Raw genomic sequence first — 26,072 nt, 5'->3', positions numbered from 1 at the left:
ATCGGGAGAAGGCGAGGCAGGGAAGTGCCTGTGCGTGTGGAAAAGGGGGTCTGTGGGGCGAATGCGAGTGCGCGCGTGCTCGCGGACCAGCGAGGGACAGTAGAGCAGTACCGCACTCTGCGCGGGGGCCCCTCTTCTGCCCCGTGTCCCCCTCTCCTCCCTCCGCGGGCAAACAGGCACGCACCTGCCTGCACAGAACCTCAGCCTCTGCCCGCGCCCGTCGCCCCTCGTCACTTGTTCCCCAGGAGCCTGTAAGGCACCCACATCCTTCCTGGCCACCCAGCTCCCTTCCCCTGTCACTCACTGTCGCCTTGAACCCAAAGTGCAGCAGGCGGTCCCTGCTCGGAGCCATTTTCCTCCTCTTCTGGATGTGTCTAGATTGGGGCAGTGCGGCTGCCGCCGCCGCCTCCGCGGTTGCCGCCGCCGCCGCCTCCCCCGCCCCAGTGTATTACATTACGGGGTGCTGCAGGGAGGCCTGGGGGGCCGGGGCCGGACGCTTGTCTCCCTGTGCATGGCTCGGGAGGGCGAGGGTGGTTGCGCTGAGCAACAGGCCAAGTGCCCGCCCTGGTCCGGGGATGGCTGCGGAGCTGCACCTGAGGCCGGGGGTCGGGGGTGCAGGGCTGGAGCCGGGCAACCCTTCCTTCGGCCGGGGTCGGGGCGCGCGTCCGTGGGGGTGGGGCGGGCGAGACCGAAGAGCCTTTGGTTTTCCTTGCTCGGCCGCCGCCGGCGCCCAATGGGCTGCAGCGCCTGCCTGTCCGCCAATCAGGGCGCTGTTTGGTGAGAGCTTCGGCCTGACGTCACTTTGGCGGGAGAAACAAGCGTGTGTGAGCGAGTAGGCGGGGGCGTTTTCCCGATGGAAACACTTCATCAGACTCCCGGGCTCCTTGTATAGAAGCTGATCTGTGTCATCATATTATATTATGTTTTAACAACTCTGGCCTTCAAGGTCTCAGAATTTATGACCTAATTTCCACGAAGGAATAACACAGGATTTTGTAGTTTTGTTGCCCCTTCTATGAGCAACAAACTACAAAATTATGTCCTAAGCGTGAACTATTAGAAACTGTATAATAAATTCCAGCACTCCTGGCAGGAGCAGCAGCACTGCTAATTGTATGCTTCCAAAGCAGTTATGAGTTGGTCTTCCTCACACCCCTTTTAATTAGTGGTTTTAGCGACTGACTTGTTATGCGTCTAAGAAATTAACAAGAGCAACAAGTGCTGCAGATCTTTAAGAACAGGTATATTTTAGCTGGAGGACATATTACCCAACTCTTAAAGCACTGTACAAACTTTTTCTTTTATTTTCTTTTTTTTTTTTTTTTTTTTTTGAGACAGAGGTTCAACTCTGTCGCTTAGGCTGGAGTGCAGTGGCACGATCTCGGTTTACTGCAACCTCCGCCTCCCGGGTTCAAGCCTCCCAAGTAGCTGGGATTACAGGCGCGCCGCACCGCACCTGGCTAAGTAGAGACGAGGTTTCGCCATGTTGGCCAGGCTGGTCAGGAACACCTGACTACAAGTGATCCGCCCGCCTCGGCCTCCCAGAGTGCTGGGATCTTTTTTCTTTTGTAGAGACGGGGTCTCCCTATGTTGCCCAGACTAGTCTGCAATTCCTGGGCCCAAGTGATCCTCCAGCCTCCTCCCAAAGTGCTGAGATTACAGGCCTCATGTGAGCCACCACGACCAGCGCCCCGCCCCCCGGCTTTTTTTAATCCTAGAGGGGGCTTCCTAAAACCAGGGACCTAGCTTCAGAAACTCATTCTCAGGCCCACAAACCCAGGTCTGTCTTCTCCTCCTGTCCCAGGTACTTTTAATGTTTTTGCTTGACTTCAGCCAGTGGAATAAAAAAGCCTTTTCATTCTCTCATCTAAGAGCTGTTTTCTCCCAGCAAAAACTGATGCATTTGGTGAGTAACAATGGCAAAGGGATGGCCGGGCGCGGTGGCTCACGCCTGTAATCCCAGCACTTTGGGAGGCCAAGGCGGGCGGATCATAAGGTCAGGAGATTGAGACCATCCTGGCCAACATGGTGAAACCCCGTCTCTGCTAAAAATACAAAAATTAGCTGGGCGTGGTGGTGGGCGCCTCTAATCCCAGCTACTCGGGAGGCTGAGGCAGAATTGCTTGAACCCGGGAGGCGGAGGTTGTAGTGAGCCAAGATTGTGCCACTGCACTCCAGCCTGGGCGACACAGCGAGACTCCATCTCGAGAAAAAAAAAAAAATGGCAAAGGGTAGAAAAACTGGCCTACAGAGTAATAGAATGAAGACAAGTTTCACAGCTCCGTCAGTTACCAGTGGACCCATTTCAAGTAGTACTCAGGGAAGACATTTACTGTTGACTGACTCTTTAAAATTGACTGGAGTTTTGAACAAATGAAAAAAGTATTCAAAGGCTAAAATTTTATTACACACAGGCAAATTACTTTTTATCAAAGAAGTTTATTTGCATGTAAATAAACAGGTTATTTTGTAATGTTTCGGGAAAAAAATCCCACAACAGATTTCATCTACTTTCAAAAAAATGAAAAACCCCAAAGTATTTACAAAACGGCCATATGCACAGAAAACCAAATTTGAAAGATTTTTTTTAAAAAAGACCCTCCCCAGCTGCTCCTGATGTACATTTTTAAACTCAAAATTTAAAGCTCAGTTCTTATAGCTGAGCATGTTTCCCCATCTAGCTTCTGAGATGTTAAGTACTTCCTGCCCCTCCAAAACTAACTCAAGGATAGAAATGTATGGGGGGCAGGGGAGGAGGGGAAAAGGAAAAAAAATGAGATTGCCCAAGGATTGTGAATAATGTTTCGTATACTGACATCTTTAAGTGACTCAACTGTGGATACTGTATGACTCACTGGCTCCCTGAAAGGGCTTCTGAGAATTCATGATATTGCTGCACTTAATTTTCTGATCTAGGCCTGAAGAAAGAAAATCTTTCAAGAGTCACCAACCTCAAGCCTGGTTTTGGCAATTATATCCTGCGTTGTTTGTCCCCACCACCCCACCCCCCACCCACTAAAATACTTCTGTTTTAAGACACATTGATATTGAACCTGAAATCTTTATGTACATCAGAGCAGATTATGACCCAGAACCCCTAATGTTAAGTCAAAAGACAGAAGAGGAATCAGGTCAAACTGAGAATACATAAGACACCAGCAGCAGAAGATAGGTAGAAGTTGACTTCATGTCCTTGCCTTCTTTTGAAACAGAAGAATGAGTACACCTAGACAGGAGGGAGGTGTCCCAGGCTTGGTTTACTCTGCCTCTTCTCCTCCACCCTGTGGAGAAATGCAGTGCTCCCTGGTTCTCAGGCAGGGTGAAGCAGTTTAGCCCCGGCTCCCTGTTAAGCAAGTTCAGATGCTGGGTCAGTGTGGGGGTGAGCCCATCGACAATTCAGGGGCTTATCCTTCATCCAGATCCTAACTCGGGATTCTTTGATCTGGGATGAAGACAGAAAGAGAGAAAAGCTTCCCAGTTTACTCATTTTGGTATTTGTTGGCCCTGCATGGGGGAGCTGAGCCCCTGATACTATTCAGTACATTCCCCCTAAGATTCTCCCCACTCAGAACAAATTTTAAAAACCACGTAAATTTTTTTTTTTTTTCCTGCAGAAACCAACGGGATAGGATTCAAAACTAGGTGACAAACTCATGAGAAATCCAACCTGGCTGAATGTCTGAGAGGCTGCTACTGTATCAACATCACAAGATAAAGCACTCTGGTATCACCTGCCCATATCCTCCTTAGTGTCACCCAAGACATTTGACTCTGATGTGGTTAATTGATAACTTTTCTTGCTCCACTTTACAATGTTTTGTTTCCTACATCTTATTACCTTGGGACACAAAAGTGGCAGAGTTGTTGAGAGCTGATGACCATAAAAAGGAGAACACTAGAGGAAATGAGACAGGAAAGAAAGCCAAAGCTGATTTTCCAACTCTATGCTGACTCCAACCTGCAGAAAAAGCTGAATATAGAAATCTTCTTCCATATATGATGAAGTCACTCCACTTACGACATAACACACAAAGGAATCACCTGGCTTTTTTTTTTTTAACCCAGAAGAGTTGTGCTGGGGACCATGCCCCATCCCGCTGATACAGATCCTGAATGGAATAATCAGGAATGGCACAGTGCAGGTGTCAATATCAAAGTAAGGCCGCAGAATTTTTGAGAGGACCCTCCAAATACTGAGAACTTCTGTTGCACTCGAAACAGTCTCCTGGATTTCTATATTTTTATGTGAAGGGCTCTTATTGATGTCCCCCAGAATCCAGACTCAGACCTATTTCTCCAAAAAGGTCCAATTGGGTTGCTACATAGTAGCAAGGGTTTATCTTCATGCTCACCTAGCATTCCAGGCCCCCATTACTTCAAAAGTGAGCTTGAAATTGTTTTAAGTGAACTATGGCTGCGGATTTTTTACTGTTTTATCTCAGGGAGCATACAGTGGAGTGATTAAAGTTTGGACTCCTTCTCCTTGTGATGAAGAGAAACAGTGAGTCCAGCTCTTAGGAATGGCATCAGTTCTCCTGCAAACAAAATGCTGGGATGCAGACTTTTGGCACATTGTGGAAGTAGGAGAACTATTAATTCTGTAATGGTTTTCATGCCACCGGGTCAGGAAGGCTGTCCTACACTAAACCTTACTGCATCTGAAAACATGTTTACATCCCAACAAGCCACCTTAGCTTTTTTTTTTTTTGAAAGGAAAATGAGATTACAAGTCAATACCTCCACAGAGAGGTAACTCCTAATATTCCTATGATCTCTGAACCCTATTTAAACCCTCCTAAAATAAAAATATCATTTTGGTTTTTCTATTATATTTAACTCTAAAGGCGGGCTCTGACTAATTTGCTTGGGCTTGATGCTACAGTATTAGCACAAGCTATAAGCTCCCTACCACCATATAAGCCTTGCTCTTCGGCCTTCCATCATTTTGAACCCTAAACCTCATAGATTTAGAACGAAACACTGTATAAAAACAAACAGATAAAGGGTTAAAATATTACAAATAAATAGCTAAAATAATCTTCCCTCCCCCAGTCACTCCTAAGAAACAGACACCAAACATTACTTAAGTGTCCAAAATGACCAAAGTCCTTCATTTGCCCATGACTCAAACGGACAACTACCTCAAACAAAGTTGAACAACCTTCATGCAAATGCATCAAGGAATGTATTGCTTTTTCATTTTCTGCCCAGCCCTTCATATACATGCACTAAAATGAGTTTAAAACATGGCCTAAAAATGGAAAAAGGGAGAAGAAAATATATATGAATATTTCCCACAAAACTGTTTCCCTCCCTTCCCTCTCCCTACACCCCTCCCACCCCCCTCCCTTTCTTAAGCAAGTATTTTAACTTTCTTTCTGGCACAGGAACAAAGACGACTTCTTGGTAACCAGAATCAAACCCTGTGGTTTCTTTAATAGGGTCTGGATATGCCTTTCTAATTCACCCAGCTTGATGTCAAAGCCATGCCATTTAGGATTCTTAACCAAATCAGACCTGTCTGACTCACCCCTTATGGTGGTTTGCCTATAAACTTATCAATAGTTTTTTTTCCTCTGGCCCTGTTTCTTTTAGGAAATAAGGTTCCTAATTCCCAATCAGGGCCACATCCATAAGATCATCATCTTCCTCCCCAATCATAAAGTCTGGGCTGAGCCTTGAGGGTCTGTCTGCAGATAAGATTGTGTTACTTGTCATAGACAAGGTCTGGTCTGAAGAGATGGGTGATTTGGACCAACTCTCTGGCTTGATGCTATGAGATTTTTTCTTGTCTCGGTCTTTGTCCCGGTCTCGGTCCCTATCTTTGTCTTTTACTTTCTTCTTTTCCTTTTTGTGCTTCTTATGTTTCTCTGTGCTGTATTCTGGAAGTGGTCGGATACCATCATCTGAGCTGGGACTATTCTGATAAGATTTCTCTGCTATGGAGGAGCCTGACTCACTTTCACTGTCCAGATTCTGGGGGGTATATGCTGGTGACTTACTATGGCTGGGAGAGCCACGCTCATGCTTTGGAGTGGAACCACTGATGAGTGGAGAGCCATAGTTTTTAGAAGAAGCCATTTGAGGCCTAAGCCCTTCTCCACTACTTTCCCCAGGTTTCTGCAAAGTCACTTTGGCTTTAATGCTAGGGGAGCCTCCATCATGCTTACTGATGATAATTTTTGCCACACCTGTGCTCCCCACATTTTTTGACTCTGAGGTCTTCTTAGAAGAATCCACTGAACTCCCGGAGGTGGAAACCTTTGATTTGTCTTTATCACTTTTCTCACGCTTGCCCTGAAACTCTCCTCCTGACATGTTATGTTTGGAGGACATAGGATGGCTGGAAGAATTTGTGCTCACCCCCATCTGGCCGTCCAGTGGGTCTTCACCCCCAGGGCCACTGGTGACAACCCCATGCTTCAGTTTATCTATGACAGCTGTCAAGGACGGCTTCTTGTTTCTGCTGGGAGATTTTCCTTTAGAACTCCCATGCTGGTTCTGAGAGGATGACATGGAAGAGCCACTTGAGGAAAAGGAGGAGGAAGATGCCGTACAGGAATTAGATGATGGGGGAGTTTTCTGGGACAACGAGCCTGAGGATCCTAACCCTGAAGATGACTTCATGCCAGAGCTTGAACTAGTTCCAGACATATGAGAACCACCAGAACCTGAACTGATAGGGGACTTGGCTTTAGAGGATGGAGGAGTTCCAGGAACAGGCTTCATTGGAGAGGCAAGCTTGTCAGAGCCTCCAGGTGGCCTTGAATGAGAAGGGGATATGTTTGGTTTACTTAAAGAAGGATTCATAAGTGATGATGGCTTTCCTTGAGGTTTCATCTTGGTGCTGCTAGAGCCACTGCTCAGTCCATGCTTGGTTATGGGAGAGGAGCCTGGCTTCCCCCCAGACTGGGATGAATTTTTGGACTGGCTAGATCCAGAAGACCCCTGGCTAGAATACATACTGCTACTTAACTTGGAACTTGATGAACCTTCTGATTTACTGCTTTTCATCTTCCCTGAGGTGGAAGCAGATGAGGAAGAGGAGGAAGAATGGCTATGGTGGCTTTTGCTGCCTGAGGAAGACACAGAACCACTGCTAGTATACTGACTGTGAGAGGAAGGCTTGCCCACCATCACTGTTCCCTTAGGAATCTGAATAGTGATTTTGGGAATGGGTGGTGTGGCAACACCTGGGGGAGTCTGAGATCTTCCTGCACTGCCTGGCGATTTAGATCCACCTGTACTGGTAGGTGGGGTAAAAGGTCTGTTAGAAGAACTATGAGATGGAGACTTTCCCTCAGTGTCTGCCTTCTTCCGCTTTGGAGGCTTATCTTTGCTTTTCCCATCATTAGAAGGGGTCCGACTGCGCTTCCCTGGTTTGCTGTCTAATCCGGGCCCCGAGAGAGTACTATTACTGGTGCCATTGCCTTCCTTTACCCTCTTTTGAGTCTTTTCTTTCCCTAAGTCCCCAGTGGTCAGTAAAGGACCCTGACTACCACTGTGATGCTCCATAAGATCTGCAGGAGCTAAAGCTTTGCCGGCTACTGAAATGATACTGAAATCAACTGTGTCGGCTTGGTTATTGCCCTTAAACTTGGTCTCCCCATTATCACCTCCAAGCATTGGCACCCCCAAAGTATTTAGTGCCTGAGATGCAAATCCTTTGAAATCATCATTATCCCCACTTTGGCTGCTTTCATCAAAATATTCTTCTCCAAAACCACTTTGGCTCTGGCTGTTCAATAAATCAGGATTGAAATCTACTCCATCATGAAAAAAATGATTGGTAGGAGAGTCACTACTGGGGCTTCCAGCAGCATCTGCAATAAGATCAGCTGGATCAGTGTATGGATTTTCATTATTGTTAGTTTGAAAGACATCAGAGTCAAAGAGGGTACTCTGAGAATGCCCAGAGCTTGAAGAATCTCGAAGAGGGGTGCCAATGGCTGGGCAATCATCACTAGTGCTGGGAAGTTTAGAAGCTTCTTCTGCAATGTCTGAAAGGATGTCAGTTACATCTGGGCCAATGCTGTCTGAACTGGATAGTCGGACCATCCTTTGAATACTGGGTTGGGGGTGAGGTACTGGTTGTGGGTAAGTTGTTGGGGGAGTGCTACACTGGCTTGGAGCTGGAGTGATGTGTGGCGTATCCAGCGTGTCAGCTGTCATGCTGACATCAAAGATAGGGTTCTGTGAGTCAACATCCATTGAAAATAGCTCCCTCTGAAAGTCATCTTCAGTCTGGTGCTTTGGTTTCTCAGGTGGTAATCTTGATGACTTCTTTTTCTTGGTCTTGTTGCTCCCCGAGCATATTTCCATGCGGGGTGAGCCGGAAGAGGAGTTCTGCCTTTCTAAAGGGCTGCTTCCATAAAGGGTTGAGAAATCCTGGGCAGGATTATCTTTAAGAAGGTTCATGAGCATCGGGTGGTTCTTGGTGTTGCCGGCCATCGAAGAGACAGGTGGCGGCGTGTGATGAGGAGGGGTCGGACTCGAGCCAATGGTAGACCCCCCGTTCCCTGTGATTTGCAACAAACTGGTAAGAATTGGGTTCTGAGACACCTTGCTGAAGTCCTCCCCATGGCCCACCGACTCATGCCGATCTTTGATGCTCATGCTCATATTAAACAAGGTGGTAATGGGACCCCCCGGAAAGGTGTTGGTTGGTGTAGTGGTACCACTCATTGGGTTGTTGCCTGTGGTCATGCCATACCCTGGGCTGCTAGCCGGGGGCAGGTTCTTTTTCACCATGTCTTCAACTGTCTCTGCAATGAGGGACAGTGCTGGGGTGTCGGCTTGAATGGTTTCAGCTTTCCTCCGAATAGCCCTCATCGTCACAGGGATGGACATACATCTGCAAAATAAAGAAGAAAACAAAGTTAACATTGCAATAGCTGCTGATGAGACCTGAGATTTAGATATAACATCAGTGTTTTGCAGTAAGCAGTTTTCAGGTAGGGCAAATAATCTGTAAGACAAAAATAGTTCTATCAAATACCAGAGCTTTGGGTAAATACATTCTAAAAATCTAACCCAACATAAAATTGTCAACCTCTTATGAATCACACAACAAAAGCAAACTATAAACAAGAGTCCAAATAACTGAATTTCAAACTTAACTAAAAGAAAATTGGTAATAATGGAACTCAGTAAGAAAATGCCTCCTTAGGGGCCGGGCACAGTGGCTCACGCCTGTAATCCCAGCACTTTGGGAGGCCAAGGCAGATGGAACATGAGGTCAGGAGATCGACACCATCCTGGCCAACATGGTGAAACCCCGTCTCTACTAAAAATACAAAAATTAGCTGGGAGTGGTGGCGCGTGCCTGTAATCCCAGCTACTCGGGAGGTTGAGGCAGGAGAATTGCTTGAACCAGGGAGGCGGAGGTTGCATTGCACTGAGATCACACCACTGCACACCAGCTTGGCAACAGAGTGAGACTCCGTCTCAAAAAAAAAAATGCCTCCTTAGGTCGGGCGCGGTGGCTCACTCCTGCAATCCCAGCACTTCGGAAGGCCGAGGAGGGTGGATCACTTCGGGTCAGGAGTTTGAGACCAGCCTGGCCAGTGGGGTGAAACCCTGTCTCTACTAAAAATACAAAAAATTAGCCAGCCGTGGCGGTGCACAGCTGTAATCCCAGCTACTCAGGAAGGGTAGACGGGAGAATCACTTGAACGCAGGAGGCAGAGATCGCAGCGAGCCAAGATCGTCCCATTGCACTTCATTTCAAAGGAAAAAAGAAAATGTCGTCCTTGGGGGGGCTTTATATGGTAATTACAGGGATACATAATTTATTTTAATTAAGAAACCATTAGAAAAATCTCCGCCGGTCAGAGTGGCTCACGCCTGTAATCCCAGCACTTTGAGAGGCCGAGGCGGGCGGATCACAGGGTCAGGAGTTTTGAGACCAGCCTGGCCAACATAGTGAAACCCCATCTCTACTAAAAAAAAAAAAAAAAATACAAAAAATTAGCTGGGCATGGTGGCAGGTGCCTGTAATCCCAACTACTTGGGAGGCTGAGGCAGAATTGCTTGAACCCGGGAAGCAGAGGTTGCAGTGAGCTGAGATCGCGCCATGGCACTCCAGCCCAGGTGACAGTACGAGACTCCATCTCAAAAAAAAAAGAAAGAAAAGAAAAATCTCTTGACCCATTAAGTACTAAACCTTAATAACTTCGATCATCCCAAACCTACACTATTATAAGAAGTGCTATTTCTGTTATAAATCTTGTTTATTTTAAAGCAAAGCACTTTTTATTTTCCAGATAAATTTATATTCATAAACCTCAGTTTGCAAACGTTTTGCTCTAGAACATATGTCAGCAAATTTTTTTTTCTTTTTTTTTTTTTTTGAGACGGAGTTTTGCTCTTGTTGCCCAGGCTGGAGTGCAATGGCGCGATCTTGGCTCACTGAAACCTCCACCTCCCAGGTTCAAGTGATTCTCCTGCCTCAGCCTCTCGAGTAGCTGGGATTACAGCCATGCGCCATCACGCCCAGCTAATTCTGTATGTTTAGTAGAGACAGGGTTTCTCCATGTCAGTCAGGCTGGTCTCGAACTCCTGACCTCAGGCGATCCACCCACCTCCCAAAGTGCTGGGATTATAGGCGTGAGCCACCACACCCAGCCAGCAAATTTTTCTTTTTTTTCTTTTTTTTCTTTGAGACAGAGTCTCGCTCTGTTATCCAGGCTGGAGTGCAGTGGCATGATCTTGGCTTACCGCAACTTCCGCCTCCCAGGTTCAAGCAATTCTCTGCCTCAGCCTCCCAAGTAGCTGGGATTACAGAAGCCCGCCACCACGCCCAGCTAATTTTTGTATTTTTAGTAGAGATGGGGTTTCACCATCTTGGCCAGGCTGGTCTTGAACTCCTGACCTCGTGATTTACCCGCCTCAGCCTCCCAAAGTGCTAGGATTACAGGGGTGACCCCCGCACCCGGCCACAAATTTTTCTTATAAGGCCATATAGTAATACGTTAGGCTTTGTAGGTCTTGTTTCCTGTTCACCTACTCTGCAATATTACCTAGAAATCTGCCACAGACATGTAAATGAACAGCAGTGTTCCAATAAAATTTATTTACAAAAATAGGCTGCCAGACCCAGCTGTAGAAAAATCTCAAAAAATTACATATTAATGGTTCTGGGATGCATACTGGCTTAACTATCACGTAACAATTAAGTTGGCTTTTTGTTTGTTTTGAGATGGCATCTTGCTCTGTCTACCAGGCTGGAGTGGAGTGGCACAATCTCGGCTCACTGCAGCCTCCGCCTCCCAGGTTCAAGCGATTCTCCCGCCTCAGCCTCCTGAGTAGCTGGGATTATAGGCACCTGCCACCACACCTGGCTAATTTTTATATTTTTATTTATTTAGTTAGTTTGTTTGTTTGTTTTGAGACAGAATCTCACTCCATCACCCAGGCTAAAGAACAGTGGCGCAATCTTGGCTCACCGCAACCTCCGATTCCCAGGTTCAAGTGATTCTCCTGCCTCAGCCTCTCAGGTAGCTAGAATGACAGACGGATACCACCATGCTCGGTTAATTTTTGTATTTTTATAGAGATGAGAGCTCAACATGTTGGCCAGGCTGGTCTCGAACTCCTGACCTCAAGTAATCTGCCCGCCTTGGCCTCCCAAAGTGCTGGATTACAGGCATGCACTGCCACGCCCAGCCTAACATTTAAGTTGTGAAATCTGCTCAGGCAGACACAGTGGCTCACACCTGCAGTACCAGCTACTCAGGAGGTCTAGGTGGAAGGATAACCTGAACCTCGGAGGTCAACACTTCAGTGAGCCGTCATCACGCCACTGCACTCCAGCCTGGGTAACAGAGTGAGACTCTTGTCTCAAAATAAAAAAATAAAAGAATAAAAAGATAAAAATGTCACATCTATGAAGAATTGGCACACAGGATAGGTAAGAAAAATATCTGTATTTTATTATGGCTTTCTCCTGCCTTAAAGTACCATAATTCCAGGCCTGAAGTTACCTACTTTACTTCCCATTACTCTCATAGTAATATCATTAAAAAAAAAAAAAAAAAAAAAAGCTGGCTGTGTACAGTGGCTCACGCCTGTAATCCCAGAACTTTGGGAGGCCAAGGCAGGCAGATCACCTGAGGTCAGGAGTTCGAGACCAGCCTGGCCAACATGGTGAAACCCCGTCTCTACTAAAAATACAAAAATGAGTCAGGTGTGGTAGCACATGCCTGTAATCCTAGCTACTCGGGAGGGTGAGGCAGGAGAATCACTTGAACCCGGGAGGCAGAGGTTGCAGTGAGCCAAGATTGTACCACTGTACAATCTGGGCGTCAGAGCAAGACTCCATCTCAAAAAAAAAAAAAACAAAGCTTAGATTACTTTGAATCTGAAAGCAGAGAAGGGTGAAATCAAAGCAATAACTAAATTGCTCCTTTATTTGAAATTCATGCTAATTCTGAAAACAACATTTTTTTTTTTTTTGAGACACAGTCTCACTCTGTTGCCCAGGCTGGAGTACAGTGGCATGATCTCAGCTCACTGCAAGCTCTACCTCCCGGGATCATGCCATTCTCCTGCCTCAGCCTCCCTAGTAGCTGGGACTACAGGCGCCCGCCACCATGCCGGGCTAATTTTTTGTATTTTTAGTAGAGACGGGGTTTCACTGTGTTAGCCAGGATGGTCTCAATCTCCTGACCTCGTGATCCACCCGCCTTCACCTCCCAAAGTGCTGGGATTACAGGCGTGAGCCACCATGCCCGGCCTTTTTTTTTTTTTTTTTTTTTTTTACAACAAACACAAAAACACGGAGTCTTGCTCTGTCGTCAGGCTGGAGTGCAATGGCGCGATCTTGGCTCACTGCAACCTCCACCTCCCAGGTTCAAGTTATTCTTCTGCATCAGCCTCCCGAGTAGCTGGTACTACATGTGCCCGCCATCACGCCTGACTAATTTTTGTATTTTTAGTAGAGATGGGGTTTCACCATGTTAGCCAGAATGGTCTCGATCTTCTGACCTCGTGATCCGCCTGCCTCGGCCTCCCAAAGTGTGGGGATTACAGGCGTGAGCCACCGCGCCCTACTCAACAACATTCTTTATACATCTCTAAATGGGACTCAGATGAAAAAGGGCCAAGGCTACCTTTGAACAACTTTGGCAATGAAGTCATCTGTGCAGATCAGTGCATCCGACAGCCCTTTGTAGAGTTTACAGCTCACATGTGTTGAGTCCTGCACATCCATTACCACTGAAAGACAAAATACATAGGGAATTGTTTTAGATTTAGCTTCTGACTTTTCCAAAAAAGACATAGGGACCAAACCGCTCCATGAGAGGTGTTAGCCACCCACACAACTCACCACACACCAGGGAGTCATTCACAGGGTGCTGAAAAGATACGCTGAAACGAGACTCTGAGAGAGGACACACTTCAAATTGGAGGAGCCCAGGAGAATCTAAAAGGCAAAGAGAAAGATCATAAAACAACCAAATATAAGACTTCACACAGGCTGGGCACGGTGGCTCATGCCTGTAATCCCAGCAGTTTGGGAGGCCAAGGCAGGTGGATTACCTGAGGTCAGGAGTTCAAGACCAGCCTGGCCAACATGGCGAAACCCCAACTCCACTAAAAAATAAAAAAAAGAGGCCGGATGCAGTGGCTCAGGCCTGTAATCCCAGAACTTTGAGAGGCTGAGGTGGGCTCATCACCTGAGGTCAGGAGTTCGAGACAAGCCTGACCAACATGGACAAAACCCATCTCTACTAAAAATACAAAATACAAAATTAGCCGGGCGTGGTGGCACATGCCTGTAATCCCAGCTACTCAGGAGGCTGAGGCAGGAGAATCACTTGAACCTAGGAGGCGGAGGTTGTAGTGAGCTGAGATCGTGCCACTGCACTCCAGCCTGGGCAAGAGTAAGACTCCATCTCAAAAAAAAAAAAAAAAAAAAAAAAAATTAGCCGGGTGTGGTGGCGCACACCTGTAATCCTAGCTACTCAGAAGGCTGAGACAGGAGAATCGTTTCAACCTGGGAGGCAAGGGTTGCAGTGAGCCGAGATCATGTCACTGAACCCCAGCCTGGGAAACAGAGCAACACTCTGTCTCAAAAAAAAAAAAAAAAGACTTCACACAAATAACATTCCTTAAATGTACAGACTGAAATTCTCTTTCCCTCCTTGGAAACTAAATCGCACACTTTTTTCACATACAAAACCTACTATGTCATCCACAGATGACAGAAGGAATCAGATTCCAAGGAACCTGCCGGTTTGTTATAAATTTCTCCAGAACAAAAGTAGCTAGACTTTCAATTTTCCAAGATGAAGAAACTTAATCCCTAAAATGTAAAAGTGAATTCTGAAAATAAAAGTGGCCGAGTGTCTCATTCTACTTGATAAGTAGATATCCAGAACAACTGCCATAAACTCTGCTTTCTATCAAGTGTTTGCAGCTGTTAGATGTGCAGCCCATAGTTTGGCAAGCAGAGATATAGAGGCTATAATCTAAAATAATGTATTTATTCCACATATATCTAGCCATCATCATATGTTCTTATGCCAGATGTGCTAGCAGCCTAGACACAAGGATCATATACTTTCTTTGTAAAAAGCATGCCTCTCTATAGGATTAGCTCCATAACTGCCTTATGAAAACTCATTTTTAAATGCCCTAAAGCTATCTGGAGACTTCTTAAGGCATTTTAACACATGAAACAGAAGTGCCACAACTTTGAACATATATGCTCTATGTTATTACTCCAACTACTAAAAATTTCTCATTTCTAAAGCAATTTTTATTTCCATGAGAAGAATCTCCTGGCCCAGCACAGTGGCTCATGCCTGTAATCCCAACACTTTGGGACGCTGAGGTGGGAGGATCGCCTGAGGCCAGGAGCTCAAGACTATCCTACACAACATGGCAAGACCCCATCTCCACAAAAAAAATGTTGCTGTATAAATATGTACACTGAAATAAAAAGTATAATATAAATTTCTTTAAAATTTGACTAGATGTAGAGGTGCATGCCTATAGTCCAGCGACTTGAGGAGCCTGAGGGAAGAGTATCACTTGAGCCCAGGAGTTTGAGGCCAAAGTGAACTATGACTGTACCACTGCTTTCCAATCTCGATAACAGAGCAAGACCCTGTATCAAGAAAAAAAAGTCCGGGCATGGTGGCTCACGCATGTAATCCCAGCACTTTGGGAGGCCGAGGCAGGCAGACCACTGAGGTCACAAGTTCAAAACCAGCCTGGCCAACTCGACGAAACCCCGTCTCTGGTAAAACTACAAAGATTAGCCTGGCATGGTGGTGGATACTTGTAATCCGAGCTACTTGGGAGGCTGAAGCAAGAGAATTGCTTGAACCCAGGAGGCAGAGGTTGCAGTGAGTGAGGATCACACCACTGCACTCCAGCCTGGGTGACCAAGCAAGACTCCGTCTCAAAAAAAAAAACAAAAAGGCCAGGCGTGGTGGCTCATGCCTGTAATCCCAGCACTTTGGGAGGCTCAGGCGGGCAGATCACGAGGTCAGGAGATCAAGACCATCCTGGCTAACACGGTGACACCCCGTTTCTACTAAAAATACAAAAAAATTAGCCGGGCGTGATGGCGGGTGCCTGTAGTCCCAGCTACTTGGGAGGCTGAGGCAGGAGAATGACGTGAACTCAGGAGGCAGAGCTTGCAGTGAGCCGAAATTGCGCCACTGCACTCCAGCCTGGGCGACAGAGTGAGACTCTGTCTCAAAAAACAAACAAACAAAAAATAAATAAATAAAAATAAAAGAGATCTGATTTGCCTTCCCTATTTCTTATTGTCTATCACTGGCACTGACACATATCTATCAACAGAGCGCTTCTGACTTAAGATTTTTAAAATTAACTATGGTTAGCTAGAACAGCCAAAATTTACAGCAAAGCTTCTAATAGCCAACTGCCTTTGAAAATCATCAGCATTTAGGCCGGGTGCCATGGCTCACGCCTGTAATCCCAGCACTTTGGGAGGCCTAGGAGGGTGGATCACGAGGTCAGGAGTTCAAGACCAGCCTGGCCATGATGGTGAAACCCCATCTCTACTAAAAAAAATTTAAACAATTAGCCAGAGGCTGACGCAGGAGAATCGCTTGAACCTGGGAGGCGGAGGTTGCAGTGGGCCAAGATCATGCCACTGCACTCCAGCCTGGGGAACAGAGTGAGACTCCGTCTCAAAAAAAAAAAAAAAAAAAAAAATTTATCAGCATTCCAGAATCCTGAGAGAAAAAAGGGCTAAACCTTCTTAAAGCTGTAAGATTAACTTCTCCAAACAATGGGGAGAGAAAACATACTCAGAACTAAACCTGGGAAGCACTCTCCTAACAACCTAAAATTTAACCTAAAACTGGCCAAGCACGGTGGCACCTATTATCCCAGCACCTTGGGAGGCCTAGTCAAGAGGATCGCTTCAGCCCAGGAGTTAGAGACGAACATGGGCAACATAGAGAGACCCTGTCTCTACAGAAAAAATTAGCCAGGCTTGGTGGTACGTGCCTATAGCCCCACCTACTTGGGAGGCTAAGGCAGGAGGATCGCTTGAGCCAAGGAGGTAGAGGCAGCAGAAAGCTGTTATCATGCCACTGTGGTTCAGTCTGGGCAACAGAGTGAGACCCTGTCTCAAAAAAAAAAAAAAAGCCTCTCTCACTACACCATTCCAAGTTCTACCTTATGTATATCTGCTACAGGATACAGCCCCTAAAATACCCAGTTACATTACTATGTTCAGAAAAAGAGTTAAGAACATTGCAAAAAGCAGTGGTCTCCAAATGCTAGTCTACAGACTGGTTCCATCAAAATGATTTGTGGAGTTTAGATTCCCAACTCTTCCCACTGAGATTATCATTCAGTTCATCTTCGTGTGGAAACACAGCATCTGTGATTTTTTTTTTTTTTTTTGAGAGGGAGTCTCATTCTGTCACCCACACTGGAGTACAGTGGCATGATCTAAGCTCAGTGCAACCTCCGCCTCCTGGGTTCAAGTGATTCTCCTGCCTAAGACTCCCAAGTAGCTGGGACTACAGGTGTATACCACCACACCCAGCTAATTTTTGTATTTTTAGTAGAGACTGGGTTTCACTAGTTGGCCAGGATGGTCTCAATCTCTTGACCTTGTGATCTGCCCACCTCGGCCTCCCAAAGTGCTGGGATTACAGGCACAAACCACTGCACACAGCCTGGTGTTTTGTTTTTGATTCAGGGTCTTACTGTGTTACCCAGGTTGGAGTGCAGTGGTGCAATCTGAGCTCACTGCAATCTCTGCCTCCCAGGCTCAAGCGACAATCCTCCTGCCTCAGGATCCCGAGTAGCTGGGACCACAGGCGCACACCACCACAACTGGCTACTTTTTTCTAGAGATGGGGTTTTGCCATGTTCCTCAGACCGATCTCAAATCATGGGCTCAAGTGATTTGCCCACCTTGGCCTCCCAAAGTGCTGGGATTACAGGCGTGAGCCACCACACCTGGCCATCATCTGTAGTGTTAAAAGCTCCACGTTTGAATTTTTTTTTTTTTTTTTTTTGAGACAGAGTCTTGCTCTGTCGCCCAGGCTGGAGTGCAATGGCATGATCTAAGCTCACTGCAACCCCCGCCTCCCGGGTTCAAGCGATTCTCCTTCCTCAGCCTCCCAAGTAGGTGGGACTACAGTCGTGCACCACCACGTGCAGCTAATTTGCTTGATTTTTATGCCAAATATGAAAAAAAAAAACTTTTTTTAAGTTCTACAGGTGATTCTATTGGGCCACCAATTAAAGAACCACTGGAGAAGTAAGTTTCCATCTTCCAGTAAGCATATCAAAGGAAAGGCAGTACCTTCTTTCAGAATAGTTCTTTTGACACAGCTTCCAATGAGGGTGTTATAGGCCACTTGGTGTCTGATCAGATTTAGGATAAGAGGAACTCGGCCAGGGTGCTGAAAGGTGATTTTGCTAACAAGGATTCCCTGTAGACTTCGGCCATCTGGAAGAGGAGCATCCTTGTTGAGGAAATAGCAGTGCTGCTGACCAGGAAGAGCCTGGGCAAAAAGAACAGTTAACGAGTGCTATTTAGTTACCTATTGTATTCCAACCACAAAGTATCCTGAAAAAACCTACTACTCAAAAAAGTGCAGAAAAGTCTCCACAGTGAATGTTTTCATCAGCTGATATTATAAATGTCAATCAATTACTAATTAGGCTGAAAAGATGTCTTTTTAGTAAATGCACTATGCTAGTGATTTCCTAACCTAGCTAACATAAAAACTACCTCAGAAATCTGTATTAAAGAGGTTCCTAAACCATAAATGCAAAATCACAGAGTCTCCCTCTGTTGCCCAGGCTGGAGTGCAGTGGTGCGATCTCGGCTCACTGCAAGCTCCGCCTCCCGGGTTCATGCCATTCTCCTGCCTCAGCCTCCCGAGTAGCTGGGACTATAGGCACCCGCCACCACGCCCGGCTAATTTTTTTTGTATTTTTAGTAGAGACAGTGTTTCACTGTGTTAGCCAGGATTGTCTCCATCTCCTGACTTCGTGATCCACCCACCTGGGCCTCCCAAAGTGCTGGGATTACAGGCATAAACCACCACGCCCGGCTGCAAATTCTCTGTTTTTAATAAAACACCTATATAATAATAATGCAGCCAGAATTTGGTAACCACTACTTTAGTCTATTGTAAAAGATTCAGATAAATACAAGTCCAGATGAGGTTTTGGAACGTTCCCTTATTATTATTATTATTATTTTTGAGACAGGGTTTCACTCCCATTACCCAGTATGGAGTACAATTGTGCAATCTTGGCTCATTGCAATCTCTACCTCCCAGGATGAAGCCCCTCAGCCTCCCGAGCAGCTGAGACTAAAGGCATGAACAACCACATGTGCCTATTTTTTTTTTTTTTTTTTTTTTTGAGACAGTCTTGCTCTTGTAGCTCAGGCTGGAGTGCAGTGGTGCGATCTCTGCTCGCTGCAAGCTCCGCCTCCCGGGTTCACGCCATTCTCCTGCCTCAGCCTCCCAAGTAGCTGGGACTACAGGCGCCCGCCATCACACCCAGCTAATTTTTTGTGTTTTTTAGTAGTGACGGGGTTTCACCATGTTGGCCAGGATGGTCTCGATCTCCTGACCTCATGATCTGCCCGCCTCGGCCTCCCAAAGTGCTAGTATTACAGGCGTGAGCCACCGCTCCCGGCCACATCTGCCTAATTTTTGTATTTTTTTTTTTGTAGAGACAGGATTTTGCCGGAGGATGAGGCAGAAGAATCGCTTGAACCTGGGAGGCAGAGGTTGCAGTCAGCCGAGATCGTGCCACTGCACTCCAGCCTGGGCAACAAGAGCAAAAAAAGAAAAAAGAAAAGAAAAGGACAGGCATGGTGGCTTGCGCCTGTAATCCCAGCACTTTGGGAGGCGGAGTAGGGTGGATCTCAAGGTCAAGAGATAAAGACCAATCTGGCCAACATGGTAAAACCCCGTCTCTACTAAAAATACAAAAATTATCTGGGCGTGGTGGTGCACACCTACAGTCCCAGCTACTCAGGAGGCTGAGGCAGGAGAATCACTCGAACCCGGGAGGCGGAGGTTGCAGTGAGCCGAGATCGCGCCACTGCACTCCAGCCTGGCAACAGAGCTAGCTAGACTCCATCTCAAAAAATAAAAAAATAAAAAAGAGAGGATTTTGCCATGTTGCCCAGGCTGGTATTGAACTCCTGAGCTCAAGTGATCTGCCTTGCCTTGGCCTCCCAAAGTGCTGGGATTACAGGTGTGAGTCACTGTGCCCAGCCTCTTAATTACTGCTTTCAGCATTTTCCTCTCTGTAAGTACTTTCAGGATCTTTCCAGATTCTAAGCTCATGGCACTTGAAAGAATTAAACAGTAAGAATTTATAACACCTAATTATGATATTCTAAAAGTTCAAAATACCATTAAGAGTCTGTCACCCCGCCAGGCAAGGTGGCTCGCGCCTGCAATGCTAGCACTTTGGGAGGCAGAGGCGGGTGGATCACGAGGTCAGGAGATCGAGACCATCCTGGCTAACATGGTGAAATCCCGTCTCTACTAAAAATACAAAAAATTAGCCAGGCATGGTGGCAGGCGCCTGTAGTCCCAGCTACTCAGGAGGCTGAGGCAGGAGAATGGCATGAACCCGGGAGGTGGAGTTTGCAGTGAGCTGAGATCTCACCACTGCACTCCAGCCTGGGCGACAGAGCAAGACTCCGTCTCAAAAAAAAAAAAAGTCTATCACCCAAAATTTCTTTTTCTTTTTTATTTTTTTGAGACGGAGTCTTGCTCTGTTGCCAGGCTGAAGCGCAGTGGTGCGATCTTGGCTCACTGCAACCTTCGTCTCCTGGGTTCAAGCAATTCTCCTGCCTCAGCCTCCCGAGCAGCTGGGACTACAGGTGCATGACACCACACCCAGCTAATTTTTGTATTTTTTTAGTAGAGATGGGGTTTCACCCTGTTGGCCAGGATGCTCTCGATCTCTTGACCTTGTAATCCACCTGCCTCGGCCTCCCAAAGTGCTGCTGGGATTAGACGTGTGAAACACCACGCCCAGCCTCGTTTTTGTTTTTTTGTTTTTTTTTGAGACGGAATTTCGCTCGTTGCCCAGGCTGGAGTGCAGTGGTGCAATCTTGGCTCACTGCAACCTCTGCCTCCCGGGTTAAGTGATTCTCCTGCCTCAGCCTCCCAAGTAGCTGGGATTACAGGCATGTTCCACCACACCCGGCTAATTTTTGTATTTTTAGTAGAGATGGGGTTTCACCATGTTATCCAGGCTGGTCTCAAACTCCTGATCTCTAGTGACCACCCGCCTTGGCCTCCCAAATTCCTGGGATTACAGGTGTGAGCCACTGCACCTGGCCAATCACCCAAAATTTCAACAAAGAAATGTACATTGTTGTTTCCTAATGGAAGCTCATGCCCTTTTACTTCAATACATTTCTGAGATTTCTTTTTTTTTTTTTTTTTGAGACAGAGTCTCGCTCTGTCACCCAGGCTGGAGCACAATGGCACAATCTTGTCTCACTGCAACCTCTGCCTCCCAGGTTCAAGCCATTCTCCTCCCTCAGCCTCCCGAGTAGCTGGGATTACAGGCACCCGCCACCACACACGGCTGATTTTTTGTATTTTTAGTAGAGACAGGGTTTCCCTATGTTGGCCAGGCTGGTCTCGAACTCCTGACCTCATGATCCGCCTGCCTTGGCCTCCTAAAGTGCGGGGATTACAGGTGTGAGCCACCGCGCCCAGCCCATTTCTGAGATTTCTGTAATTTCCTGCCTTACTAAAGAAATAGGACATGATCCAGCAGTCTTGAAGAAACTTATCTGACCTCAATAATGCTATAAAGGAAGATTATGATCTTGGGTCCAAACATAACCTACAACACTGTAGCTCCCTAGGGCTTTACTTACAGCATAAAATCTCATGTTGTGATTCAAAGGTATGGGGTCAGGGTCCTTTGATAGCTCAAACTGAGTGATCAGTTCATACAGGGGTGCATAAGTTGGTTGAGTTTCAAACAATGGAATTCCTGGAAAAACAAGAATCAATATAATGATCATGTTAAGATGAAAACACTGACAGCTCAGTTTCCCCTTGATATCTACATTCATTCACCCAAAAGAGTACTTACTAAGCATTTACTAGTACTAAGCACTATAACATCTTTACCAGTAATACTTCAATGAGGCATGTAAGACTGAAAGACGTCATGATAACCTGACTTTGAAGTTTCTTTTTCACACTTATAACAAGTACTAGATCCTGATGCTCAAAACTCACCTGTGCAGTTCTGCAGTTTCTGAACAAATGCTCTAGATACTGGGATTGGCTGGGGAAATTTCAAGAAGAAACAGGCAGGAAGATCAACACTGTTGGCACTGGTGATTGAGGAGAAGGAAGGGGTCCTTCAAAAAAAAGAGGGTGGAAGGGTTGGATTCTGACTTGATATAAAAATGAAAAACCCAAACACCTTTTTTTTTTTTGAGACAGATTTTCCCTCTTAATGCCCAGGCTAGAGTGCAATGGCGTGATCTTGGCTCACTGCAACCTCTGCCTCCCGGGTTCAAGGGATTCTCCTATCTCAGCCTCGTGAGTAGCTGGGATTACAGGTGCCGGCCACCACGCCCGGCTAATTTTTGTATTGTTAGTAGAGATGGGGTTTCACCATGTTGGCCAGGCTGGTCTTGAACTCCTGACCTCAGGTGTTCCACTTGCCTCAGCCTCCCAAAGTGCTGGGATTACAGGCGTGAGCCACCGCGCCTGGCCACAAACACCTATTCTTAAACATGTATGTATCACACAGACACATAAGTACAAACTCTCAAAAGCTCACTCTGTGAAACTTCCTACCCCCAATTCCCAGACATGCTATTGGTTAACACTGTAGAATTTAATCAAACATTTATCCTGAGGCATGTTCTCCAGTTGTTACTCCAATGTAACTAATGAACGTAAGATAAAAGGGGGCACTCATTAAGCCAGAGGAATTAGCACAGTTCTCTTCTTTCCCTTTCAGTGCAGAGAATGTGTTCTACGAGCCGACTTTGGAGAGGAACACTCAGATATCAAACAAAAGAGAAATCAATGAATGGATAAAACAAAAGGCCAACCTCTAGAAATTCAAGTGGGGTAACAGCCAGGTTAAAACTTGTTACATACTGCGCTTTGAGAAAAATTGACTTTGCTACTCTAAAATTATATTTAACTTACCATTTATTGTCAACTGGATGTGACCCCATAATTAATGGTGCAATTGGGAGTTTGTACACAGCAGATGTTCCTTCAATTGTCACTGATGCATTCATGCCCAAAGATCGAGAAACTGGGGATAGGAAAGAAAAAGGGTATTCCTCAAAGTAATACAAATGATGGGAATCACAGTATGTTTTAAGAGGTTAATTTTTGCAATATTTGTCAGCTATAATTTATCAGATGCTGTTATTCCCTTATTTATTTATGTATGTATTTATTTATTTATTTTGAGACACAGTCTTGCTCTGTCACCCAGGCTGAAGTGCAGTGGTGCGATCTCAGCTCACTGCAAGCTCCGCCTCCTGGGTTCACACCATTCTCCTGCCTCAGCCACCCAAGTAGCTGGAACTACAGGCGCCCATCACCATGCCTGGCTAATTTTTTGTATTTTTAGTAGAGATGGGATTTCACCATGTTTGTCAGGATGGTCTCGATCTCTTGACCTCATGATCCGCCCATCTTGGCCTCCCGAAGGACTAGGATTACAGGTGGGATTACAGGTGTGAACCACTGCGCCCAGCCTATTTATTTATTTTTTTATTGGAGGCAGAGTCTCACTCTGTCCAGACTGGAATGCAATGGTGTGATCTCGACTCACTGCAATCTCCACCTCCCAGGTTCAAGCAATTTTCATGCCTCAGCCTCCCACGTACCTGGCATTACAGGAATGCACCACCATGCCTGGCTAATTTTTTTGTATGTTTTGTAGAGATGGGGGTTTCATCAGGTTGGCCAGGCTGGTCTCAAACTCCTGGCCTAAAGTTGATCCACCCATCTCAGCCTCCCACAGTGCTGAAATTACAGGCATGAACCACCAGGCACGGCCTGTAGTTCCTATAAAACTTAGAAATCAGGCCGGGTGTGATGGCTCATGCCTGTAATCCCAGCACTTTGGGAGGCTGAGGCGGGTGGATCACAAGGTCAGGGGTTCAAGACCAGCCTGCAGAAGACGGTGAAACCGCATCTCTACTAAAAACACAAAAATTAGCCAGGTGTGGTGACAGGCGCCTGTAATCCCAGCTACTCAGGAGGCTGAGGCAGGAGAATCACTTGAACCTGGGGGGCGGAGGTTGCAGTGAGCCGAAATCGCACCACTGCACTCCAGCCTGGGTGACAGAGTGAGACTCTGTCTGGGGAAAAAAAAAAAAAATTAGAAATCCTGAAAGTTACCTTTCTAATCAACCAACAATTTTTGTCAGTAAATAAAACACAAGAAACAATGCAGTCCAAAAACATCATTTTTGAAGGGTTCAGTATCAATATTTACTTATTTTTTCTTCAGAATGCATTTAAGTAGGATCATAATAAAAGGACAGGCTGGTGCACTGGCTCACACCTGTAATCCTAGCACTTTGGGAGGCCAAGGCGGGAGGATGGCTTGAGCCCAGGACTTCGGGGGCTGTAGTGAGCTGTGATCAAATCACTGTACGCCAGCCTGGGCAACACAGTGAGACCTACCCCGTCCCCCATGCCAAATTATAATAACAATAAAGGAGCCTGACGCCAAGGCTCGCACCTGTAATCCTAGCACTTTCGGAGGCCAAGACAGGTGGATCACTTCAGGTAAGGAGTTCAAGACCAGCTTGGCCAACATAGTGAAACCCCATCTCTACTAAAAATACAAGAATTAGCCGGGTGTGGTGGTGCATGCCTGTAGTCCCAGCTACTTGGGAGGCTGAGGCAGGAGAATCACTTGAACCCAGGAGGTGTAGGTTGCAATGAGCTGAGATCGCACCACTGCACTCCAGCCTGGGTGACAGAGTGAGACTCCATCTTAAATAAATAAATAAATAAACAAACAAACAAACAATAAAGGGATGGAGTCAATGAGTGAAGCTACAAAGGGACCTAAGGAGGTATTAGTCCATTTCACTTTTTTTTGAGACAGAGTTTTGCTCTTGTTGCCCAGGCTGGAGTGCAATGGCACAATCTCGGTTCACTGCAACCTCCGCCTCCCAGGTTCAAGCGATTCTCCTGCCTCAGCTTCCTGAGTAGCTGGGATTACAAGCATGGGCCACCACGCCTGGCTAATTTTGTATTTTTAGTAGAGACAGGGTTTCTCCATGTTGGTCAGGCTGGTCTCGAACTCCTGACCTCAGGTGATTCGCCCACCTGAGCCTCCCAAAGTGCTGGGATTACAGGCATGAGCCACCGCGCCCGGCAGTCTATTTCTCTTTATCTTTTCTTGTATCAAGGGCAAACAGAAAATAATGTCCATTACCATAGTTCTTTAATTTAGAAAACTTCACTTTTTTTTTTGATCAGTAACTCACTATGTTGCCCAGGCTGGAGTACCATGACTATTTACATGCACGATCATGGTATGCTACAGTCTCAAACTCCTGGGCTCAAGCAATCCTCCTGCCCAAACCTCCCAAGTAGCTAGGACTACAGGCATAAACCACCAGGCCCATCCTTCTACACTTTTAAAACAATGAGTAAGCTGATTATCTCAGGTCAGATCGTTTATATTCCTTCTTATGAGTTGCTCATTTACTTATTTATTCAAAAGTACTTTTTTTCTTTTTTTGAGATGGAGTCTCGCTCTGTCACCCAGACTGGAGTGCAGTGACGCAATCTTGACTCACTGCAACCTCCTCCTCCCGGGTTCAAGCAATTCTCTTGCCTTAGCCTCCTGAGTAGCTGGGATTACAGGCGCGTACCACCATGCTTGGGTAATTTTTGTATTTTTAGTAGAGACAGGGTTTCACCATGTTGGTCAGGCTGGTCTCCAACTCCTGACCTCGTGATCTGCCCACCTCAGCCTCCCAAAGTGCTGGGATTACAGGCGTGAGCCACCATGCCCAGCCCAAAAGTACTTATTAAGCTCCTATTATGTATGTGTGTATATATGCATGTGTGTATATACATATGTATGTACTTGTGAACACACATATACGTGTGTGAGGTGTTGTGTGTATAAGGTGCAAATGGTAAGGTCAGCAAACTCATTAGAGAATAGCAAACCAGAAATTAAAGGCAAGCTGGGCACCGAACAAAACCTTTAATTCCTTTACAATTAAAGTCTTACCATTATTCTCATGCAAAATGATGGGAGATGCAGTCTTGTCATCCAGCAGGTCAGAAGGAGAGACATAGTACTTCAGGTTCATTAAATGACCTATAAAAAATAAAACTCATAACTGTATCTTTATCAGGTAAATTACAAATACAGAAAAACATTAACATTTATTATATAAACCGATATTCAAGAAAGTACTTTAACATATATGAAGAGTCATGCTCCAAAACAGCTTATGAAATATGGCAGGTGTGGTGACTCACACCTGTAATCCTGGCACTCTGGGAGGCTGCGGCAAGAGGATCACTTGAGTCCAGGAGTTTGAGACT

General features: G+C 46.1%; 2 protein-coding genes across 6 annotated transcripts in view; both read right to left on the bottom strand.

Moving 5' to 3' along the window:
* FBXL20 (F-box and leucine rich repeat protein 20) overlaps window positions 1–1,883 on the bottom strand; it is a 126,799-nt gene extending 124,916 nt beyond the window's left edge. Inside the window, exon 1 of one of the 4 annotated variants that reach the window (XM_034941968.3) lies at window positions 305–1,883. In XM_034941968.3, coding sequence (XP_034797859.1) covers window positions 305–352 — 48 coding nt within the window. In that variant the 5' untranslated portion in view covers window positions 353–1,883. The remainder of the gene's footprint in view (window positions 1–304) is intronic. The other 3 variants (XM_034941967.3, XM_024926240.4, XM_024926241.4) reach the window with 3 other exon arrangements.
* Window positions 1,884–2,419: 536 nt separating this feature from the next.
* MED1 (mediator complex subunit 1) overlaps window positions 2,420–26,072 on the bottom strand; it is a 47,975-nt gene continuing 24,322 nt past the window's right edge. For both annotated transcript variants that reach the window (XM_034941965.3, XM_034941966.3), the window contains 8 exons: window positions 25,753–25,842; window positions 22,680–22,791; window positions 21,750–21,874; window positions 21,380–21,498; window positions 17,810–18,011; window positions 13,331–13,426; window positions 13,113–13,218; window positions 2,420–8,854 (listed from right to left, as the gene is read on the bottom strand). In XM_034941965.3, the coding sequence (XP_034797856.3) occupies window positions 5,608–8,854; window positions 13,113–13,218; window positions 13,331–13,426; window positions 17,810–18,011; window positions 21,380–21,498; window positions 21,750–21,874; window positions 22,680–22,791; window positions 25,753–25,842 (4,097 nt within the window). In that variant the 3' untranslated portion in view covers window positions 2,420–5,607. The remainder of the gene's footprint in view (window positions 8,855–13,112; window positions 13,219–13,330; window positions 13,427–17,809; window positions 18,012–21,379; window positions 21,499–21,749; window positions 21,875–22,679; window positions 22,792–25,752; window positions 25,843–26,072) is intronic.

This window comes from Pan paniscus, chromosome 19 (genome assembly GCF_029289425.2).
Source record: "Pan paniscus chromosome 19, NHGRI_mPanPan1-v2.0_pri, whole genome shotgun sequence".
NCBI lineage: Eukaryota > Metazoa > Chordata > Mammalia > Primates > Hominidae > Pan > Pan paniscus.
This window is presented reverse-complemented; position numbering and strand designations above follow the sequence as displayed.